General features: G+C 44.5%; 1 protein-coding gene across 1 annotated transcript in view; it reads left to right on the top strand.

Moving 5' to 3' along the window:
• Positions 1-23,696, top strand: part of pde1a (phosphodiesterase 1A, calmodulin-dependent) — an 88,676-nt gene that overhangs the window by 26,639 nt on the left and 38,341 nt on the right. Inside the window, exons 5-7 of the mRNA XM_056288977.1 lie at positions 2,524-2,640; positions 7,684-7,824; positions 10,985-11,085. Coding sequence (XP_056144952.1) covers positions 2,524-2,640; positions 7,684-7,824; positions 10,985-11,085 — 359 coding nt within the window. The remainder of the gene's footprint in view (positions 1-2,523; positions 2,641-7,683; positions 7,825-10,984; positions 11,086-23,696) is intronic.

Genomic DNA, 23,696 nt, shown 5'->3' with positions numbered 1-23,696 from the left:
TGGAGAAGAGTTGAGATAAATGTTATTAAGGCGATACTGATTTCTGAACATGATGAAGAGCTGATGTAATGGTGTTAAGGTGATAATGATTTGCTGAACACGATGAAGAGTTGAGATAAAGGTGATTAAGGTGATAACGAATTCTGAACACGATGAAGAGTTGGGATAATGGTGAGTAAGGTGATAATGATTTCTGAACATGATGAAGAGTTGGGATAATGTTGATTAAGGTGATAATGAATTCTGAACATGATGAAGAGTTGGAATGATGGTGAGTAAGGTGATAATGATTGCTGAACATGGAGAAGAGTTGAGATAAATGTTATTAAGGCGATACTGATTTCTGAACATGATGAAGAGCTGATATGATGGTGTTAAGGTGATAATGATTTGCTGAACACGATGAAGAGTTGGGATAATGTTGATTAAGGTGATAATGAATTCTGAACATGATGAAGAGTTGGGATAATGGTGAGTAAGGTGATAATGATTTCTGAACATGATGAAGAGTTGGGATAATGGTGAGTAAGGTGATAATGATTTCTGAACATGATGAAGAGTTGGGATAATGTTGATTAAGGTGATAATGAATTCTGAACATGATGAAGAGTTGGGATAATGGTGAGTAAGGTGATAATGATTTCTGAACATGATGAAGAGTTGAGATAATGGTGATTAAGGTGATAATGACTTCTGAACATGTTGAGGAGTTGAGATAATGGTGATCAAGGTGATAATGATTTCTGAACACAATGAAGAGCTAATATAATGGTTGATTAAGGTGATAATGATTTCTGAACATGATGAAGAGTTGGGATGATGGTGAGTAAGGTGATAATGATTGCTGAACATGGAGAAGAGTTGAGATAAATGTTATTAAGGCGATACTGATTTCTGAACATGATGAAGAGCTGATATAATGGTGTTAAGGTGATAATGATTTGCTGAACACGATGAAGAGTTGAGATAATGGTGATTAAGGTGATAATGAATTCTGAACACGATGAAGAGTTGAGATAATGGTGAGTAAGGTGATAATGACTGCTGAACATGGAGAAGAGTTGAGATAAATGTTATTAAGGCGATACTGATTTCTGAACATGATGAAGAGCTGATATAATGGTGTTAAGGTGATAATGATTTGCTGAACACGATGAAGAGTTGAGATAAAGGTGATTAAGGTGATAACGAATTCTGAACACGATGAAGAGTTGGGATAATGGTGAGTAAGGTGATAATGATTTCTGAACATGATGAAGAGTTGGGATAATGGTGAGTAAGGTGATAATGATTTCTGAACATGATGAAGAGTTGGGATAATGTTGATTAAGGTGATAATGAATTCTGAACATGATGAAGAGTTGGGATGATGGTGAGTAAGGTGATAATGATTGCTGAACATGGAGAAGACTTGAGATAAGTGTTATTAAGGCGATACTGATTTCTGAACATGATGAAGAGCTGATATAATTGTGTTAAGGTGATAATGATTTGCTGAACACGATGAAGAGTTGAGATAATGGTGATTAAGGTGATAATGAATTCTGAACACGATGAAGAGTTGAGATAATGGTGAGTAAGGTGATAATGACTGCTGAACATGGAGACGAGTTGAGATAAATGTTATTAAGGCGATACTGATTTCTGAACAAGATGAAGAGCTGATATAATGGTGTTAAGGTGATAATGATTTGCTGAACACGATGAAGAGTTGGGATAATGGTGAGTAAGGTGATAATGATTTCTGAACATGATGAAGAGTTGGGATAATGTTGATTAAGGTGATAATGAATTCTGAACATGATGAAGAGTTGGGATAATGTGAGTAAGGTGATAATGATTTCTGAACATGATGAAGAGTTGGGATAATGTTGATTAAGGTGATAATGAATTCTGAACATGATGAAGAGTTGGGATAATGGTGAGTAAGGTGATAATGATTTCTGAACATGATGAAGAGTTGGGATAATGGTGATTAAGGTGGTAATGATTTCTGAACATGATGAAGAGTTGGGATAATGGTGATTAAGGTGATAATGATTTCTGAACATGATGAAGAGTTGGGATAATGGTGAGTAAGGTGAGAATGATTTCTGAACATGATGAAGAGTTGGGATAATGGTGAGTAAGGTGATAATGAATTCTGAACATGATGAAGAGTTGGGATAATGGTGAGTAAGGTGATAATGATTTCTGAACATGATGAAGAGTTGGGATAATGGTGATTAAGGTGATAATGATTTCTGAACATGATGAAGAGTTGGGATAATGGTGATTAAGGTGATAATGATTTCTGAACATGATGAAGAGTTGGGATAATGGTGATTAAGGTGATAATGATTTCTGGACATGATGAAGAGTTGGGATAATGGTGATTAAGGTGGTAATGAATTCTGAACATGATGAAGACTTGGGATAATGGTGATTAAGGTGATAATAAATTCTGAACATGATGAAGAGTTGGGATAATGGTGAGTAAGGTAATAATGATGTTTGATCTGTTTGCTATGGATTGTGTTTCAGGAAGTGGATAAGTGGTCATTTGATGTCTTCTCGTTCCATGAGGCCACAGGAGGACACGCTCTGAAGTTCCTCATGTATGAGCTTCTGACACGATACGACCTCATCAGCAGGTTCAGGGTGAGTCTGCCGCCAGCGGATCAATCAACATGTGATGTGTGTGCCTTAAGCACAAGCTCACATTACCTGTTGTGCTTCTGTTGTCAGTACGCACACAGCCACGAAGACCGCCACAGCGCATGTGTCTATGTGTGTATAGTCCGTGTGACTGTGTTTAGTCCATGTGTGTATAGTCCATGTGTGTGTTTAGTCCATGTGTGTATAGTCCGTGTGTGTATAGTCCGTGTGTGTATAGTCCGTGTGTTATAGTCCATGTGTGTATAGTCCGTTTGTGTATAGTCCATGTGTGTATAGTCCGTGTGACTGTGTTTAGTCCATGTGTGTATAGTCCATGTGTGTGTTTAGTCCATGTGTGTATAGTCCGTGTGTGTATAGTCCATGTGTGTATACTCCATGTGTGTGTTTAGTCCATGTGTGTGTTTAGTCCATGTGTGTATAGTCCGTGTGTGTATAGTCCATGTGTGTATAGTCCGTGTGACTGTGTAAAGTCCATGTGTGTATAGTCCATGTGTGTATAGTCCATGTGTGTATAGTCCATGTGTGTGTATAGTCCATGTGTGTGTTTAGTCCATGTGTGTATAGTCCATGTGTGTATAGTCCATGTGACTGTGTATAGTCCATGTGTGTATAGACCATGTGACTGTGTATAGTCCATGTGACTGTGTATAGTCCATGTGTGTATAGTCCGTGTGTGTATAGTCCATGTGTGTATAGTCCATGTGTGTATAGTCCATGTGTGTGTATAGTCCATGTGTGTATAGTCCATGTGTGTATAGTCCATGTGACTGTGTATAGTCCATGTGTGTATAGTCCGTGTGTGTATAGTCCGTGTGACTGTGTATAGTCCATGTGTGTATAGTCCGTGTGTGTATAGTCCATGTGTGTATAGTCCATGTGTGTATAGTCCATGTGTGTGTATAGTCCATGTGTGTGTTTAGTCCATGTGTGTATAGTCCATGTGTGTATAGTCCGTGTGACTGTGTATGGTCCATGTGTGTATAGTCCGTGTGTGTATAGTCCATGTGTGTATAGTCCGTGTGACTGTGTATAGTCCATGTGTGTATAGTCCGTGTGTGTATAGTCCGTGTGACTGTGTTTAGTCCATGTGTGTATAGTCCGTGTGACTGTGTTTAGTCCATGTGTGTATAGTCCGTGTGACTGTGCATAGTCCATGTGTTTATAGTCCGTGTGACTGTGTATAGTCCATGTGTGTGTTTAGTCCATGTGTGTATAGTCCGTGTGTGTATAGTCCATGTCTGTGTTTAGTCCATGTGTGCGTGGTCCACGTGTGTATAGTCCATGTGTGTATAGTCCATATGTGTATTGTCCATGTGACTGTGTATAGTCCATGTGTGTATAGTCCGTGTGACTGTGTATAGTCCATGTGTGTATAGTCCGTGTGACTGTGTTTAGTCCGTGTGTGTATAGTCCATGTGTGTATACTCCATGTGTGTGTTTAGTCCATGTGTGTGTTTAGTCCATGTGTGTATAGTCCGTGTGTGTATAGTCCATGTGTGTATAGTCCGTGTGACTGTGTATAGTCCATGTGTGTATAGTCCATGTGTGTATAGTCCATGTGTGTGTATAGTCCATGTGTGTGTTTAGTCCATGTGTGTATAGTCCATGTGTGTATAGTCCATGTGACTGTGTATAGTCCATGTGTGTATAGACCATGTGACTGTGTATAGTCCATGTGACTGTGTATAGTCCATGTGTGTATAGTCCGTGTGTGTATAGTCCATGTGTGTATAGTCCATGTGTGTGTATAGTCCATGTGTGTATAGTCCATGTGTGTATAGTCCATGTGACTGTGTATAGTCCATGTGTGTATAGTCCGTGTGTGTATAGTCCGTGTGACTGTGTATAGTCCATGTGTGTATAGTCCGTGTGTGTATAGTCCATGTGTGTATAGTCCATGTGTGTATAGTCCATGTGTGTGTATAGTCCATGTGTGTTTAGTCCATGTGTGTATAGTCCATGTGTGTATAGTCCGTGTGACTGTGTATAGTCCATGTGTGTATAGTCCGTGTGTGTATAGTCCATGTGTGTATAGTCGGTGTGACTGTGTATAGTCCATGTGTGTATAGTCCGTGTGTGTATAGTCCGTGTGACTGTGTTTAGTCCATGTGTGTATAGTCCGTGTGACTGTGTTTAGTCCATGTGTGTATAGTCCGTGTGACTGTGCATAGTCCATGTGTTTATAGTCCGTGTGACTGTGTATAGTCCATGTGTGTGTTTAGTCCATGTGTGTATAGTCCGTGTGTGTATAGTCCATGTCTGTGTTTAGTCCATGTGTGCGTGGTCCACGTGTGTATAGTCCATGTGTGTATAGTCCATATGTGTATTGTCCGTGTGACTGTGTATAGTCCATGTGTGTATAGTCCGTGTGACTGTGTATAGTCCATGTGTGTATAGTCCGTGTGACTGTGTATAGTCCGTGTGTGTATAGTCCGTGTGACTGTGTTTAGTCCATGTGTGTATAGTCCGTGTGACTGTGTTTAGTCCATGTGTATATAGTCCGTGTGACTGTGCATAGTCCATGTGTTTATAGTCCGTGTGACCGTGTATAGTCCATGTGTGTGTTTAGTCCATGTGTGTATAGTCCGTGTGTGTATAGTCCATGTCTGTGTTTAGTCCATGTGTGCGTGGTCCACGTGTGTATAGTCCATGTGTGTATAGTCCATATGTGTATTGTCCGTGTGACTGTGTATAGTCCATGTGTGTATAGTCCGTGTGACTGTGTATAGTCCGTGTGACTGTGTATAGCCCATGTGTGTGTTTAGTCCATGTGTGTTTAGTCCATGTGTGTATACTCCATGTGACTGTGTATAGTCCGTGTGACTGTGTATAGTCCATGTGTGTGTTTAGTCCATGTGTGTATAGTCCATGTGTGTATACTCCATGTGACTGTGTATAGTCCGTGTGCGTATAGTCCATGTGTGTGTTTAGTCCATGTGTGTATAGTCCGTGTGTGTATAGTCCATGTGACTGTGTTTAGTCCATGTGTGTATAGTCCATGTGTGTATAGTCCATGTGTGTATAGTCCGTGTGTGTATAGTCCGTGTGTGTTTAGTCCATGTGTGTACAGTCCATGTGTGTATAGACCATGTGACTGTATATAGTCCATGTGTGTACAGTCCATGTGTGTATAGACCATGTGACTGTGTATAGTCCATGTGTGTGTTTAGTCCATGTGTGTATAGTCCGTGTGTGTATAGTCCATGTGTGTATAGTCCATGTGTGTATAGTCCATGTTTGTATAGTCCATGTGTGTATAGTCCATGTGTGTTTAGATGATGTGACTGTGTATAGTGCATGTGTGTATAGTCCATGTGTGTTTAGATGATATGACTGTGTATAGTCCATGTGTGTATTTAGTCCATGTGTGTTTAGTCCATGTGTGTATAGTCCATGTGTGTATAGTCCATGTGACTGTGTTTAGTCCATGTGTGTATGGTCCATGTGTGTATAGTCCATGTGACTGTGTATAGTCCATGTTTGTATAGTCCATGTGTGTGTATAGTCCATGTGTGTGTATAGTCCATGTGTGTTTAGTCCATGTGTGTGTATAGTCCATGTGTGTATAGTCCATTTGTGTATAGTCCGTGTGTGTATAGTCCATGTGTGTATAGTCCATGTGTGTATAGTCCATGTTTGTATAGTCCATGTGTGTATAGTCCATGTGTGTATAGTCCATGTGTGTTTAGATGATGTGACTGTGTATAGTCCATGTGTGTATAGTCCATGTGTGTATAGTCCGTGTGTGTATAGTCCATGTGTGTATAGTCCATGTGTGTATAGTCCATGTTTGTATAGTCCATGTGTGTATAGTCCATGTGTGTTTAGATGATGTGACTGTGTATAGTCCATGTGTGTATAGTCCATGTGTGTTTAGATGATGTGACTGTGTATAGTCCATGTGTGTATTTAGTCCATGTGTGTTTAGTCCATGTGTGTATAGTCCATGTGTGTATAGTCCATGTGTGTATAGTCCATGTGACTGTGTATAGTCCATGTGTGTATAGTCCATGTGTGTATAGTCCATGTGTGTATAGTCCATGTGACTGTGTATAGTCCATGTGACTGTGTATAGTCCATGTGTGTTTAGTCCATGTGTGTATTTAGTCCATGTGTGTTTAGTCCATGTTTGTATAGTCGATGTGTGTATAGTCCATGTGACTGTGTTTAGTCCATGTGTGTATGGTCCATGTGTGTATAGTCCATGTGACTGTATAGTCCATGTGTATTTAGTCCATGTTTGTATAGTCCATGTGTGTATAGTCCATGTGTGTATTTAGTCCATGTGTGTTTAGTCCATGTGTGTATAGTCCATGTGTGTATAGTCCATGTGTGTGTATAGTCCATGTGTGTTTAGTCCATGTGTATTTAGTCCATGTTTGTATAGTCCATGTGTGTTTAGTCCATGTGTGTTTAGTCCATGTGTATTTAGTCCATGTTTGTATAGTCCATGTGTGTATAGTCCATGTGTGTATTTAGTCCATGTGTGTTTAGTCCATGTGTGTATAGTCCATGTGTGTATAGTCCATTTGTGTATAGTCCATGTGACTGTGTATAGTCCATGTTTGTATAGTCCATGTGTGTGTAGTCCGTGTGTGTTTATTCCATTTGTGTATAGTCTGTGTGTGTGTGTGTGTGTGTGTGTGTGTGTGTGTGTGTGTGTGTGTGTGTGTGTGTGTGTGTGTGTATGTAACAGTGTGTGTGTGTATGTGTGTGTATGTAAAAGTGTGTGTGTGTGTGTGTGTGCGTGTGTATGTGTGTGTGTGTGTGTGTGTGTGTGTGTGTGTGTGTGTGTGTATGTAACAGTGTATGTGTGTGTATGTAAAAGTGTGTGTGTGTGTGTGTGTGTGTGTGTGTGTGTGTGTGTGTGTACTCCATGTGTCTACAAGCCTACATGACCAATAAACGTGACTGTGTGTTTGTGTGTGTATTAGTTATGAAAATAAATGAGTATGGTACCAGTGTACAAGAGCCCGACTCTCTACCACCCCCTGCCGCCACTAAGCTCCATTACACCCTGTCCAGATCCCAGTCCAGGCTCTGGTCCAGTTTGTGGAGGCTCTGGAGGCGGGTTACAGCAAACACAAAAACCCCTATCACAACCTGGTGCACGCTGCCGACGTGACCCAGACCGCACACTACCTGATGTTACACAGCGGGCTGATGGTAACACACACACACACACACACACACACACACACACACACACACACACTCACACACACTGCTACATACACACACATACACACACACACATACACACACACACGCACACACACACAAACACACACTACTACATACACACACACACACACTGCCATACACACACACACACACACACACACACACAGCGATACACCACTACACACTGCTACACACACATACACCTACACCCAACTATACACCACTACACACTGCTACATACACATACACACAACTATACACCACTACACACTGCTACACACACATACACACAACTACACACCACTCCACACTGCTACATACAGTGCATCCTGAAAGTATTCCCACCCCTTCACTTTCCCCACATGTTGTTATGTAACAGCCTTATTCCAAAATGGATTAAATTCCTTTTTCCCCTCATCAGTCCACATACAATACCCCATAATGACAAAGTGAAAAAGGTTTTGTAGAAATGTTTGCAAATGTATTAAAAATAAAAAACTGAAATATTGCATGTACATAAGTATTCACACCCTTTACTCAGTACTTGGTTGAGGCCCCCTTGGCAGCAGCGATTACAGCCTCAAGTCTTCTTGGGTATGAAGCTACAAGCTTGCCACACCTATATTTGGGGTGTTTCTCCCATTCTTCTCTGCAGATCCTCTCCAGCTCTGTAAGGTTAGATGGGGAGCGGCGCTGCACAGCTATTTTCAGGTCTTTCCAGAGATGTTCAATGGGGTTCAAGTCTGGGCTCTGGCTGGGCCACTCAAGGACATCCACAGACTTGTCCCGGAGCCACTCCTTCGTTGTCTTGGCTGTGTGCTTAGGGTCGTTGTCGTGTTGAAAGGTAAACCTTCGCCCCAGTCTGAGGTCCTGAGTGCTCTGGAGCAGGTTTTCATCAAGGATCTCTCTGTACTTTGCTCCATCCATCTTTCCCTCGATCCTGACTAGTCTCCTAGTTCCTGCCGCTGAAGAACATCCCCACAGCATGATGCTGCCACCACCATGCTTCACTGTAGGGATGGTATTAGCAAGGTGATGAGAGGTGCCTGGTTTCCTCCAGACGTGACGTTTGGCATTCAGGCCAAAGAGTTCAATCTTGGTTTCATCAGACCAGAGAATCTTGTTTCTCATGGTCTGAGAGTCCTTTAGGTGCTTTCTGGCAAACTCACAGCGGGCTGTCATGTGCCTTTTACTGAGCAGAGGCTTCCGTCTGGCCACTCTACCATAAAGGCCTGATTGGTGGAGTGCTGCAGAGATGGTTGTCCTTCTGGAAGGTTCTCCCATCTCCACAGAGGAACGCTGGAGCTCTGTCAGAGTGACCATCGGGTTCTTGGTCACCTCCCTGACCAAGGCCCTTCTCCCCCGATTGCTCAGTTTGGCTGGGCAGCCAGCTCTAGGAAGAGTCCTGGTGGATCCAAACTTCTTCCATTTATGAATGATGGAGACCACTGTGCTCTTCGGGACCTTCAAAGCTGTAGAAATGTTTTTGTACCCTTCCCCACATCTGTACCTCGATACAATCCTGTCTCGGAGGTCCACAGACAATTCCTTTGACTTCCTGGCTTGGTTTCTGCTCTGACATGCACTGTCAACAGCGGGACCTTATATAGACAGGTGTGTGCCTTTCCAAATCATGTCCCATCCATTGACTTTACTACGGGTGGACTCCAATCAAGATGTAGAAACATCTCAAGGATGATCGGTGGAAACAGGAGGAACCTGAGCTCCATTTTGAGTGTCATAGCAAAGGGTGTGAATACTTATGTACATGCTATATTTCAGTTTTTTATTTTTAATACATTTGCAAAAATTTCTACAAAACCTTTTTCACTTTGTCATTATGGGGTATTGTGTGTAGATTGATGAGGGGGAAAAAGGAATTTAATCCATTTTGGAATAAGGCTGTAACATAACAACATGTGGGGAAAGTGAAGGGGTGTGAATACTTTCAGGATGTACTGTATATATACACACACACTCACACCACTACACACTGCTACATACACATACACACAACTATACACCACTACACACTGCTACATACACATACACACAACTATACACCACTACACACTGCTACATACACATACACACAACTACACACCACTACACACTGCTACATACACATACACACAACTATACACCACTACACACTGCTACATACACATACACACAACTACACACTGCTACATACACATACACACAACTATACACCACTACACACTGCTACATACACATACACACAACTACACACCACTACACACTGCTACATACACATACACACAACTATACACCACTACACACTGCTACATACACAGACACACAACTACACACCACTACACACTGCTACATACACATACACACAACTACACACTGCTACATACACATACACACAACACACCACTACACACTGCTACATACACATACACACAACTATACACCACTACACACTGCTACATACACAGACACACAACTATACACCACTACACACTGCTACATACACATACACACAACTACACACCACTACACACTGCTACATACACATACACACAACTATACACCACTACACACTGCTACATACACAGACACACAACTACACACCACTACACACTGCTACATACACATACACACAACTATACACCACTACACACTGCTACATACACAGACACACAACTATACACCACTACACACTGCTACATACACAGACACACAACTGCACACCACTAATAATACACTCATACAATATACACATGCTACTACATGATACACACATGCTATATACACATACTACTACATGATACACACATGCTATATACACATCGTACTACATAATACACACATGCTATATACACATAGTACTACATAATACACACATGCTATATACACATAGTACTACATAATACACACATGCTATATACACATAGTACTACATAATACACACATGCTATGTACACATAGTACTACATAATACACACATGCTATATACACATACTACTACATGATACACAGACAAATAGACATAAAAAAGGCACACATACTAACTATTCTGTTTGTGTGTGTGTGTGTGTGTGTGTGTGTGTGTGTGTGTGTGTGTGTGTGTGTGTGTGTGTGTGTGTGTGTGTGTGTGTGTGTGTGTGTGTAGCACTGGCTGAGTGAGTTAGAAATACTCGCCATGGTGTTTGCTGCAGCGATCCACGACTTTGAACACACAGGAACAACCAACAACTTCCACATTCAGACAAGGTACACTCTGTTGTGTGTGTGTGTGTGTGTGTGTGTGTGTGTGTGTGTGTGTGTGTGTGTGTGTATTCCAGAAAGAGAGTCAGAGAGGGAGGGAGAGAGTCAGAGAGAATTGAATTTTAAAGCAAGTCTTTATTCAACAAAATGTTTTAACAAAAAACAGACTTCAAATCTTTCCAAACATAAACAATACTTGTCAAAGTACAAACGCTCAATAAGCACAACTTAACAGTCCCTAAAACAATCATTCAACAACAACTCACAACATAGAAACCAGGTAAGACCCCTTTTATCCAAGCTCTGCAGAAAAGACCAGCTGGAACACAGCACCCCTTATAACACCACCCAGCAGCCCTTTATAACACCACCCAGCAGCCCTTTATAACACCACACAGCACCCCCTTATAACGCCACCCAGCAGCCCTTTATAACACCACCCAGCAGCCCTTTATAACGCCACACAGCAGCCCTTTATAACGCCACCCAGCAGCCCTTTATAACACCACACAGCAGCCCTTTATAACACCACCCAGCAGCCCTTTATAACGCCACACAGCAGCCCTTTATAACACCACCCAGCAGCCCTTTATAACACCACACAGCAGCCCTTTATAACGCCACCCAGCAGCCCTTTATAACGCCACACAGCAGCCCTTTATAACACCACCCAGCAGCCCTTTATAACGCCACCCAGCAGCCCTTTATAACACCACACAGCAGCCCTTTATAACGCCACCCAGCAGCCCTTTATAACACCACACAGCAGCCCTTTATAACACCACCCAGCAGCCCTTTATAACGCCACACAGCAGCCCTTTATAACACCACCCAGCACCCCTTATAACACCACCCAGCAGCCCTTTATAACGCCACCCAGCACCCCTTTATAACACCACCCAGCACCCCTTATAACACCACCCAGCAGCCCTTTATAACACCACCCAGCACCCCTTATAACACCACCCAGCAGCCCTTTATAACGCCACACAGCAGCCCTTTATAACACCACCCAGCAGCCCTTTATAACACCACCCAGCAGCCCTTTATAACGCCACACAGCAGCCCTTTATAACGCCACCCAGCAGCCCTTTATAACGCCACACAGCAGCCCTTTATAACGCCACACAGCAGCCCTTTATAACACCACCCAGCAGCCCTTTATAACACCACCCAGCAGCCCTTTATAACGCCACCCAGCAGCCCTTTATAACACCACACAGCAGCCCTTTATAACGCCACCCAGCAGCCCTTTATAACACCACACAGCAGCCCTTTATAACACCACCCAGCAGCCCTTTATAACGCCACACAGCAGCCCTTTATAACACCACCCAGCACCCCTTATAACACCACCCAGCAGCCCTTTATAACACCACCCAGCAGCCCTTTATAACACCACACAGCAGCCCTTTATAACGCCACACAGCAGCCCTTTATAACACCACCCAGCAGCCCTTTATAACACCACCCAGCACCCCTTATAACACCACCCAGCAGCCCTTTATAACGCCACCCAGCACCCCTTTATAACACCACCCAGCACCCCTTATAACACCACCCAGCAGCCCTTTATAACACCACCCAGCACCCCTTATAACACCACCCAGCAGCCCTTTATAACGCCACACAGCAGCCCTTTATAACACCACCCAGCAGCCCTTTATAACACCACCCAGCAGCCCTTTATAACGCCACACAGCAGCCCTTTATAACGCCACCCAGCAGCCCTTTATAACGCCACACAGCAGCCCTTTATAACACCACCCAGCAGCCCTTTATAACACCACCCAGCAGCCCTTTATAACACCACCCAGCAGCCCTTTATAACACCACCCAGCAGCCCTTTATAACGCCACACAGCAGCCCTTTATAACACCACACAGCAGCCCTTTATAACACCACCCAGCAGCCCTTTATAACACCACACAGCAGCCCTTTATAACGCCACACAGCAGCCCTTTATAACGCCACACAGCAGCCCTTTATAACACCACACAGCAGCCCTTTATAACGCCACACAGCAGCCCTTTATAACGCCACCCAGCAGCCCTTTATAACACCACCCAGCAGCCCTTTATAACGCCACACAGCAGCCCTTTATAACACCACACAGCAGCCCTTTATAACACCACCCAGCAGCCCTTTATAACACCACACAGCAGCCCTTTATAACACCACCCAGCAGCCCTTTATAACACCACACAGCAGCCCTTTATAACGCCACACAGCAGCCCTTTATAACGCCACACAGCAGCCCTTTATAACACCACACAGCAGCCCTTTATAACGCCACACAGCAGCCCTTTATAACGCCACACAGCAGCCCTTTATAACACCACCCAGCAGCCCTTTATAACACCACCCAGCAGCCCTTTATAACACCACCCAGCAGCCCTTTATAGCACCACACAGCAGCCCTTTATAACGCCACACAGCAGCCCTTTATAACACCACAAGGCTGTGAATGTGTCCAGGTCTTTCACTGCCTTGTAATAATTGAAGTCCACTCTTCTACTGGCCTGGACCATCCTGCACAACACCAGTTCAACATGACATTCTGTACACTCTGTAATTCTCTTTGTCCGGCTCACATAGACAGACATCTCTGCCTGCCCTGCAATGAAGTTTAAGAGTTGACCTTTATATTTTACAAATTGGCTATATTTGGAACCAAATATAAAAATTTGTTTGCAGAAACTTTCCCCAGATGATCTAAATAAGCGGTCTAGTAGCAGGAGCAGGGGTGTAAGCCTCACACATTTTGAAAAGCAATGAAAAACTGTTTCTCTCTGGGCACAGTAGGGACAGTTGTCATTCACATTAGGGTCTAGCACAGAGACAAAAGCACTGACCGCCACTATGCCATGCAAGACCCTCCACTGCAGATCACCAGCTTTTTTAATTAACGGTGGTTTGTATAAGCCCCTCCAGACTGGCTTCACATTCTCCCCCAAGCCCAGCTGGGCTCTCCAGGGTGTACCAGTCCCACCACTGTTTTTCTTTATTCAGGATTGTTACCAGCATACTATACATGGTCTTACCTTTAAGTACATTCAGCCTTTCATTAAGAACATTTCCCAAATCCAAAAGTGGCCCCGTGCAGTTTTTCAGACCAGGAAGAACCTTTAAAACAGGAAATGGATCCTCACAATTGGGATGAGTAGAACCACTGCAGTATGATGTCAAAAGTCCCCGTTCTATTGCTGTGAGCTGACCGTTCCACTTAAATAGCACCCGATGAAGGAGGCATGTAGATTTCACTCCCAGGTGAGATGCTAGAGCAGCAGCGTTGTCAAGATTGGGCCCAGCCAGCTCCACCACCTGACCCAACGTGACGACCTTTGCCTGGCAGAACAGCTTTGATACCATGGGTCCAAAGTCGCAGCACGTGTCCATATGCCCACCATAGACCACCGGCTCTTTTAGAAGCCAGCTCAGAGAGTCAGAACAGCCCATTCTCTCCTTCTTGAACATATTCCACACTCTCATGAACCCTCGATAAAAACCAGGCAATCCGTTGAGGTCTGAGTTTTTAATAGCCATTAGAAACAAAGGCAGGTCTATTCTGAGTCCACAACACCGTTGAAGTATTGCACAGGCTGCTGGTCACCACACTAAGTCCCTAGGCCCAGTGAGCGATCTTTGAATGAACTGGAGGTGGAAGGCTGCACCCCTGCTGGCCAGATGGATCAGCCCTTGGCCCCCTTCATCTTTAGGAAGGTACAGCACACTCTGAGGAATCCAGTGCAAGTTGTGCCAGAAAAGGTTCAACAGCACAGCCTGAATCTTGGCCAGCAGGTTGGTTGGAGGATCAACGCATGTTAATTGATACCATAGCGTTGATGACACCAGGTTGTTGATTACTAACATGCAACCCCTATATGACAGTTTTGGTAGAATCCATTTCCACTTCCTAAGATGCCCTTCTACTTTTTCCAAAACATTCTCCCAATTCTTATTTGAAAAAGTGTCATTCCCCACAAACACTCCCAGATATTCCACCCTCCCCTTTTCTGTGTCAACCCCCCAAGTAACATGAGCTTACCATTCAGTCCCCCTCCTACCATCAGTGCCTCACTTTTTCCCCAGTTTATCCTAGCTGATGATATCTGACCAAACTTGTTAACATTTTTTACTAAGACATCAACATCTCTTTGGTCCTTTACAAACACAGCTACATCATCGGCATAGGCAGAGAGCTTAAAAGCAGGATATGTGGTCAATTCCAGGAAACCATTGAGCATATGGTGGCAGGGTGCCCTGAGCTGGCCAGAACTGAATACCTACAAAGACACAACAAGGCCCCCACATACCTGCACTGGGAGATCTGCAAATAATTCAACACCGACACAAAAGAAAAATGGTACGAGCATGAGCCCCAAACAGTAACAGAAAAAGATAACATCACAATTTTATGGGACATGCCAATACAGACAGATCGTGAGATGAAGGCCAACAGAACAGACATCATCATCAAGAACAAAAAAGAAAAAAGCTGCCTACTCATTGACATGTCCATCCCAACTGAAAGGAGCACCTCAGTAAAAGTAACTGAAAAACTGTCCAAATATAAAGACCTTGAAATCCAGACTGAACGATTGTGGGGAATGAAAACCACTACAATACCAGTAGTGATAGGAGCCCTGGGACTTGAAAAAAAAGGGATGGAGAAATACACCCAACGGATCCCGGGTGACATCAGAATACAAGAACTACAGATGATCGCACTACTTGGAACATCTCATATCCTAAGAAAGGCACTATCCATCAAATAGACTTCTACCTCATTCTAACCCTAGGCCCAAGGAATGGGCCTGGTTAATATGTTGTATTATGGCATGAAGTTAAAGGAAATTTGTATAATAATAATAATAATAATAATAATAATAATAATTCAACATCATCAATTGGAAACTGAACAACATCAAGAGACTAGACACCAAGACAAGAGAGATGTTGACCATGGATAAGATGCACCACCCGAAAGCAGACGTCGACAGGCTGTACCTACCAAGAGCTTCAGGAGGACGAGGCCTAGTCCAACTCAAACTGACCTTCAAGAGTACCACTATAGGGCTGGATGCATACCTGACAAAAAACAAATGCCCCACTCCTCCGAATTGTAAAATATCAGAGCTACTCCATCAATAAAGAAGCCGCACAATTCAAGAAAGAGCTTGCTGTCCCAGAAACCCCACCAACAGAAAATGAGGCAACTACCATCTACACCAAACGAGTGAAGCAGAAGGCAAAACACCAAGGCCAGCGGCAACTGCAAAAAACCTGGAAAGACAAAGCAATGCACGGGAAGTACTCAAAAAGAATGAAAGACGCAGACATGGACACACCAGTGGCTGAGGAGCACCGGGCTGAAAGCAGAGACAGAGGTCCAGATAATTGCTGCACAAGACCAGAGCCTGGCAACCACATCCTATCACCATTGCATCATCAAAGATAGAACAGACCCAAAATGCAGAATCTGTGGAATGTACGAAGAAACATCGACCACATTGAAATCCAGATTGAACGAATGTGGGGAATGAAAACCACAACAATACCAGTAGTGATAAGAGCCCTGGAACTTGTTAAAAAAAGGGATGGGGAAATACACCCAACGGATCCTGGGTAACATCAGAATACAAGAACTACAGTAGATCACACTACTTGGAACATCTCATATCATCAGAAAGGCACTACCCATCAAATAGACTTCTACCTCATTCTAACCCTAGGCCCAAGGAATGGGCCCGGTTATTATGTTGTATTATGACATGAAGTTTAAGGACATTTGTATAATAATGATAATAATAATAATAATAATAATAATAATAGTCATCAGAGGTCATAAGTGCATCTAAACAAGCATCTAAGAGCAAAACCAGTGCTAAAGTAAAAGCGAAAGAAAGTTTTTTTTAAATGAGTGAATACAATAAGTGCTAAGAACAGGGTAGTAGTTCTTGAAGAGGTGAGTTTTCAACCTGTGCCGAAAGATGGGCAGCGACTCCGCTGTCCTGACATCAGTGGGGAATCATTCCACCACTGTGGGGCCAGGACAGAAAAGAGCCGTGACCGGGTCGATCGGCAGCAGGGGCCTCTGAGCGGCGGGGCAACCAGGCGTCCCGAGGCAGCAGAGCAAAGTGGTCGGGCGGGGATGTAGGGCTTGACCATGGCCTGGAGATAGGAAGGAGCTGTTCCTGTCACTGCCCTGTGGGCTAGCACCAGAGTCTTAAACTGGATGCGAGCAGCTACTGGGAGCCAGTGTACGGACATGAGAAGGGGAGTTGTGTGGGAGAACTTAGGGCGGTTGAACACCAGACGAGCTGGAGCTTTCTGAAACAGCTCCAGAGGTCTGATGCCCGACGCCGGGGCACCAGCAAGGAGGGAGTTGCCGTAGTCCAGCCGGGAGATGACCAGACCCTGGATGAGCACCTGTGCCATCTCGTCAGTGAGGAATGGGTGAATCCTCCTGATGTTATAGAGGAGAAATCTGCAGGAGCGAGCAACGTTTGCAGCAAACGACAGTTGGTCGTCCAGGATCACACCCACATTCCTTGCAGTCCCAGTTGGCGTCACCACGGTGTTGTCAATGGTGATGGCCAGGTCTCGGTGTGGACAACCTTTCCCCGGGAGGAACATCAGCTCTGTCTTGTCCAGATTGAGCTTCAGGTGGTGTGTCGCCATCCACTCCAAGATGTCAGTCAAGCACGCAGCACTGCGTGTCTCTACTTGTGTGTCAGAGGGAGGAAAGGACAAGATCAGCTGGGTGTCATCAGCATAACAATGGTAAGAGAAGTCATGCGAGCGAATAACAGAACCCCGGGATGTCGTGTACAGGCAGAAAAGGAGGGGACCCAGAACTGAACTCTGTGGAACGCCTGTAGTCAGTCTGCGAGGCTCCAACACAGATCCCCTCCATGTCACCTGGTAGGAGCGACCCGTCAGGTAGGATGCAAATATTGAGAGTGCAGAGCCTGTGACACCCAGCACCTCGAGGATAGAGAGCAGGATCTGGTGGTTCACTTTGTCTAACGCAGCTGACAGGTCCAGGAGTATCAGGACAGAGGAGACAGAGGTTGCTCTCGCAGAGTGCAGCGATTCTGTCACTGGAAGGAGGGCCGTCTCTGTCGAGTGACCCACCCTAAACCCAGACTGGTTGGGGTCCAGTAGGTTATTCTGGTGGAGGTACAAGAATGTTGGTTAAAGTTTTGGATAGAAAGGGTAGAAGGGAAACTGCTCTGTAGTTTTTGACATCAGAGGGTTTAAGTGATGGTGATCTCCCTATCGGTACCCCTATTACAAAAAAATAAATAAATAAATAATAATAATAATAATCATCAGTCTTTTGCCCCCTCTATTTCTGATGGAGCCTTTGAGCTTTGAAGATTCAATGGAATATTTACTTTGGAGGACATATTTATTAATGATGCTTTTCCGTCTTTCGATCAGCTGTCTGAGAAGTTTAATTTACCTCTAATTCACTTTTTTAGATATTTGCAGATTCTTGATTTTATTAGATCTAAATTTAATTCAATTCAATTCAATTCAATTTCTTGTAATTAAAAACCATGTGCAGGCACATGTTAAAAATAAAAGGAGGGCTGTGGCTTCACCAAACAGTGCAAGACAGACACAGACAAACACAGCAAACACAGTATAAGATATACCACATGAAGACCAAAAGCTAAAAATAAGTAAAAAGAGAGCTGGAGTACAAAATATTTTAAAATATCTACAGACATTCAGTGGGTAGCCAGGTTCAGGTGGGCAACAGCTTGTGGAAAGAACCGGTTTGGAGCCTGGTAGTGCGGGCTCTGAGACTCCTGTAGCGCCTCCCACAGTGCAGGGGGGGGGGACAGTCCATGGTTGGGGTGGGTGGGATCTCTGCTGATGCTCAGGCCCCTTCGAAGGCAGCGTTTGTGATAAATGTCTTTTATGGCTGGGAGCTGGGTACCGGTGATATGCTGGGCCGCCTTGATGATCCGCTGCAGAGCTTTCTGGTCTACTGAGGTGCAGTTGCCGTACCACAATGAGATGCAGCTGGTCCGGATGCTCTCTATGGTGCAGTGGTAGAAGTTGGTGAGAATTTTGGGTGATAGACGGGCGCTCCTCAGCCTCCTCAGGAAATGCAGGCGTTGTTGGGCCTTTTTCACAAGGGCCTGGGTGTTTAATGTCCAGGAAGGTTCCTCGCTGATGTGGACTCCAAGGAATTTAAAGCTGGAAACACGCTCCACTTCCACCCCATTGATGTGTATGGGGGAGTGGCTGCAGCTTCTAGACCTCCTGAAATCCACAATCAGCTCCTTCATCTTCTGCACATTGAGGACAAGATTATTGGTAGAACACCATGATGTGAGGTGCTGAATCTCGTCCCTGTAGGCCGTCTCGTCATTATTGGTCATACAGCGAATGACTGTGGTGTCATTTGCAAACTTAACTATAACATTTGAAGGGTGAGTTGGCAGGCAGTCGTCGGTAAAGAAGGAGAAAAGGAGGGGGCTCAGAACACAGCCTTGAGGGGCACCTGTACTGAGGGTCAGGGTGGAGGAGGAGTGGTCACCTAACCTAACAGACTGAGGTCTGTTGGTCAGGAAGTCCAGGGTCCAGTTACAGAGGGAGGGGTTGAGGCCAAGGGAGAGGAGTTTGGTGGTTAGTTTGGCGGGGATGATAGTGTTGAAGGCAGAGCTGTAATCTATAAACAGCATCTGGATGTATGTGTTGTTAAGTTCAAGGTGGGTCAGAGCAACGTGCAGGGCAGTGGCAATGGCATCCTCAGTAGACCTTTTGGGATGGTAGGCGAACTGATGTGGGTCGAATGTGGGGGGATAATGTTTTTGATGGGAGCCCAAACCAGTCTTTCAAAGCACTTCATAGCAATGGGGGTGAGTGCTATGGGTCGGTAGTCATTCAGACGTGAATGTTGGTTTCTTGGAGACAGGAATGATAGAGGTGGTCTTAAAGCATGCCGGGACTATGGATTGGGACAGTGAGAGGTTAAATATAGTTGTGAAGACCTCAGCCAGCTGATCAGCACATTCCCGGAGGACCTGACCCGGTATGCCGTCTGGTCTGGCAGCCTTCCGTGTGTTCACTCTGCACAGTGATTCTCTGACCTCTGTGATCGATGGAGTGAGCCCCTGGTTTTCTGGGTGGCTGGGGATTTTTGTGGCTGGGTCAGTATTGTCCTTGTCGAAGCGGGCATATAAATTATTTAGCTTGTCTAGCAGGGAGGCATCATGGACAGTGGGACTGCTATTGGAACATTAGTAGTCTGTGTTAGACTGAATGCCTTGCCATATTCGTCAGGGGTCGGAGTTATTGTGAAAGTGGTCCTCTATTTGTAGGGAATATTTATGTTTGGCTGTTCTGATGCCCTTTTTGAGGTTGCATCTGGCAGTGCTGTAGGCCTCACAGTTACCTGACTTGAACGCTGCATCCCGGACTTTCAGCAGCTGCCGGACCTCACTGGTCATCCAGGGTTTCTGCTTTGGAAAGGTGCAGATTGATTTTTTTTGTTGTGACACTCTCAGTGCAAAAGTTAATGTAGGCAAGTGTGGCAGATGTCTGTTCATTAATGTCTGTATGGGAGCCATGGGTAGCTGAATGTGCAAAAATACTCCAGTCTGTGTTGTCAAAACAGTCCTGGAGTTCAGAGACTGCGCCTTCTGGCCGGACAGTGATTGTCTTTGCTGCTGGCTTGACCCGTTTTATTAGGGGTTTGTAGGCTGGGACCAGGAACAGGCAGAGGTGGTAAGAATGCCCCAGGTGGGGGCAGGGAGTAGCTTTGTATGAGTCCTTGATGTTTGTATAGAGATGGTCCAGGGTGTTCTGTTGTCCCCTAGTGGGGCAGGAGACATGCTGATGGAATTTGGGCAGTACAGCCCTGAGGTTAGCCTGATTAAAGTCACCACCTATGATAAAGGCATTGTCCGGGTGTTTGGTCTGTTGTCTGCTGATGGCACATTGTAGCTGCTTAAGTGCTACCTTAGCATTAGCATGTGGGGGGATGCATACAGCGGTGATGGTAATGGCCGTTAGCTCCCTGGGCAGGTAAAAAGGCCTGCACTGAATCATAAGCAGCTCCAGATCAGCAGAGCAATGCCTTTCAACCATCTTTATATTGTTGCACCAAGAAATACTGACATAAATACTCAAACCTCCTCCGCGGGTCTTGCCGGAGTCCGCTGTCCTGTCGGCACGGAAGGCTGTGCGGCCCGCTAGCTCGACTGCCGAGTCGCCATGTTGCTGTTGAGCCAAGTCTCCGTAAACATCAGCAGGCAGCAGTTCTGCAGCCTTTTCTGAGAGGACAGCCTGAGTCTTATCTCCTCCATGTTGTTAGCTAACCACCGGACATTAGCCATGAAGATGCTGGGGAGGGACACTCTGAAGGGAGCACTACTTAGCTTAGCATGTAGCCCGCCACGTTTCCCCCTCTTCTGTTTACGCTGCCGACAGGGGGCAGCGTTTCCACTGCGAGGCCGGTTAGCGGTAATATGGATGGGGGAGTTGTCCGTGATGGTGGAGGGAAGTGAGTAATCCCCTCTGAGGGTTAACAGGTCCTGACGGCTGTAGAAGAGCGCAGGACCTGCACTTATAAATAAACTTAAAACTAACGTATAGATAACAAAGAAAACACAACACTGAACAGGGAACCGCAGTGGCCGCTGCGTCTAGCGCGCCGCCATCTTGTTTAATCATTTCCCAACTCTGCCTCCAAAGACCCAATTGGACCACATTCTTGAAATTAATCCTATAGGATTCATTTCAAGAATGTGGTCCAATTGATATACTGATATACTCTTTTTCAGTATACTGATAAAGGGTATATCAGTAAATTGTATTATGCAATTAATACTTTTGGCCAAATACCACTTGGAACCCTAAAAAAATCGATGGGAGAGTGATATGGACATTTCCATTCCAGATGAAACTTTGGATCTACTAATTAAGAGTATACACTCCTCCTCTATATGCACAAGACATGGCATAATCCATTTCAAAGTAGTGCACTGCCCTCATTGGTGCAAAGACAAAGTGGCTAAAATGAATGCAGATTTAGACCCAACATGTGACAAGGGCAATCAAGCCACTCTCAGTCTCTTACGCATGTTCTGGTCCTGCCCGAAGCTAACTCAGTTCTGGTGTTCCATCTTTGAGGCCTTGGCTGCTGTTTTACGTTTCCAACTTCAACCTTCTCCTCTGAGTGCCATCTTTGGGGTCGATCCAGCTGATGGACATTTAAATGCTATTAAGGAAAAACTGTTGGCCTACACCACTCTATTAGCGAGGAGATTGATACTGTTCAAATGGAAGGAGGTTTTCACCCCTACTTCCACAGGTTGGATTGCAGAGGTTATGCAGTCATTGAAATTAGAAAAGATCAGATGTACCATGAAAAAAATTGATATCCAAATTGCACTCGACATGGAAGCCCTTGTTAGACTTTGTGTAGTAGTGAGATGCTCAGTTGGTGGCCACGGTTGATGGGCTTACAATTTCAATCTTCTCTTTTCTATTCTGTTTTGTCCCATTTGCTTACTTATGTACTTATTTTATGGTTAATTTTTCCCATTTCCTTTTGTTCATTTAATTTATGGTTGTTACTTGTTTACTAGTTTTTGTTATGGTTTAATTTGATTCATGTTGTTTTGGGTGACATGCCAGGGGACGTGGGGGTGTGGTGGAGGATTTTGTATGGATCTGTCAGGAGGGAGGGTGGGTGGGCTGAGGGAGGAGAGGTTGTAGTTATGGGTCCACTGTTTGATTAGTTTATGTTTGAAAATTAAAAATAAATCTTATTCAAAAAAAAGAAAGAGAAAGAAACCCAGCTGGAATAGTGGACTGGCCCTAAGAGGAGGTAACGGCCACAGATATCAAGACATGGAAACTCCCCATAATACACGGAGGGTTGTCTCACCTTCACCACTGTCATTCTGTGGTCTTTTGATGTTTGTGACGGACAGGAGGAGAGAAGTCCAGATTGCATTGACTTTTAGGATATGTTGTCATTTCCCATAATTATTGATAAAGGCTTCGTTGTGCTCATAGCAGCTTGCCAGTGAATATGTGTCCATGTTCACTCGAGAAACTTAGAACACAGTCACATTCTACAACTACTACTACTTTTGGTTGCTCCCGTCAGGGGTCGCCACAACGGATCATCCGTCTCCATCTCTTCCTGTCCTCTGCATCTTCCTCTGTCACACCAGCCACCTGCATGTCCTCCCTCACCACATCCATAAACCTCCTCTTTGGCCTTCCTCTTTTCCTCTCTCCTAGCAGCAACATCTTCAGCATGCTACCCCCAGTATACCCAGCATCTCTCCTCCACACATGTCCAAACCATCTCAACCTCAAACCTCATACTTTGTCTCCAAACCATCCAACCTGAGCTGTCCCTCTAATATACTTGTTCCTAATCCTGTACTTCTTCGTCACTCCCAATAAAAATCTTATCATCTTCATCTCTACCACCTCCAGCTCCGCCTCCTGTTTTTTCGTCAGTGCCACCGTCTCAAAACCATGCCACATAGCTGATCTCACAACCATCTTGTAAACCTTCTCTTTAACTCTTGCTGGTACCCTTCTGTCACACATCACTCCTGACACTCTTCTCC

Source organism: Lampris incognitus, chromosome 11 (assembly GCF_029633865.1).
Source record: "Lampris incognitus isolate fLamInc1 chromosome 11, fLamInc1.hap2, whole genome shotgun sequence".
In the NCBI taxonomy this organism is placed as follows: domain Eukaryota; kingdom Metazoa; phylum Chordata; class Actinopteri; order Lampriformes; family Lampridae; genus Lampris; species Lampris incognitus.
Note: the sequence above shows the minus strand (reverse complement) of the source record. Positions and strands in the feature narration are given on the sequence as shown.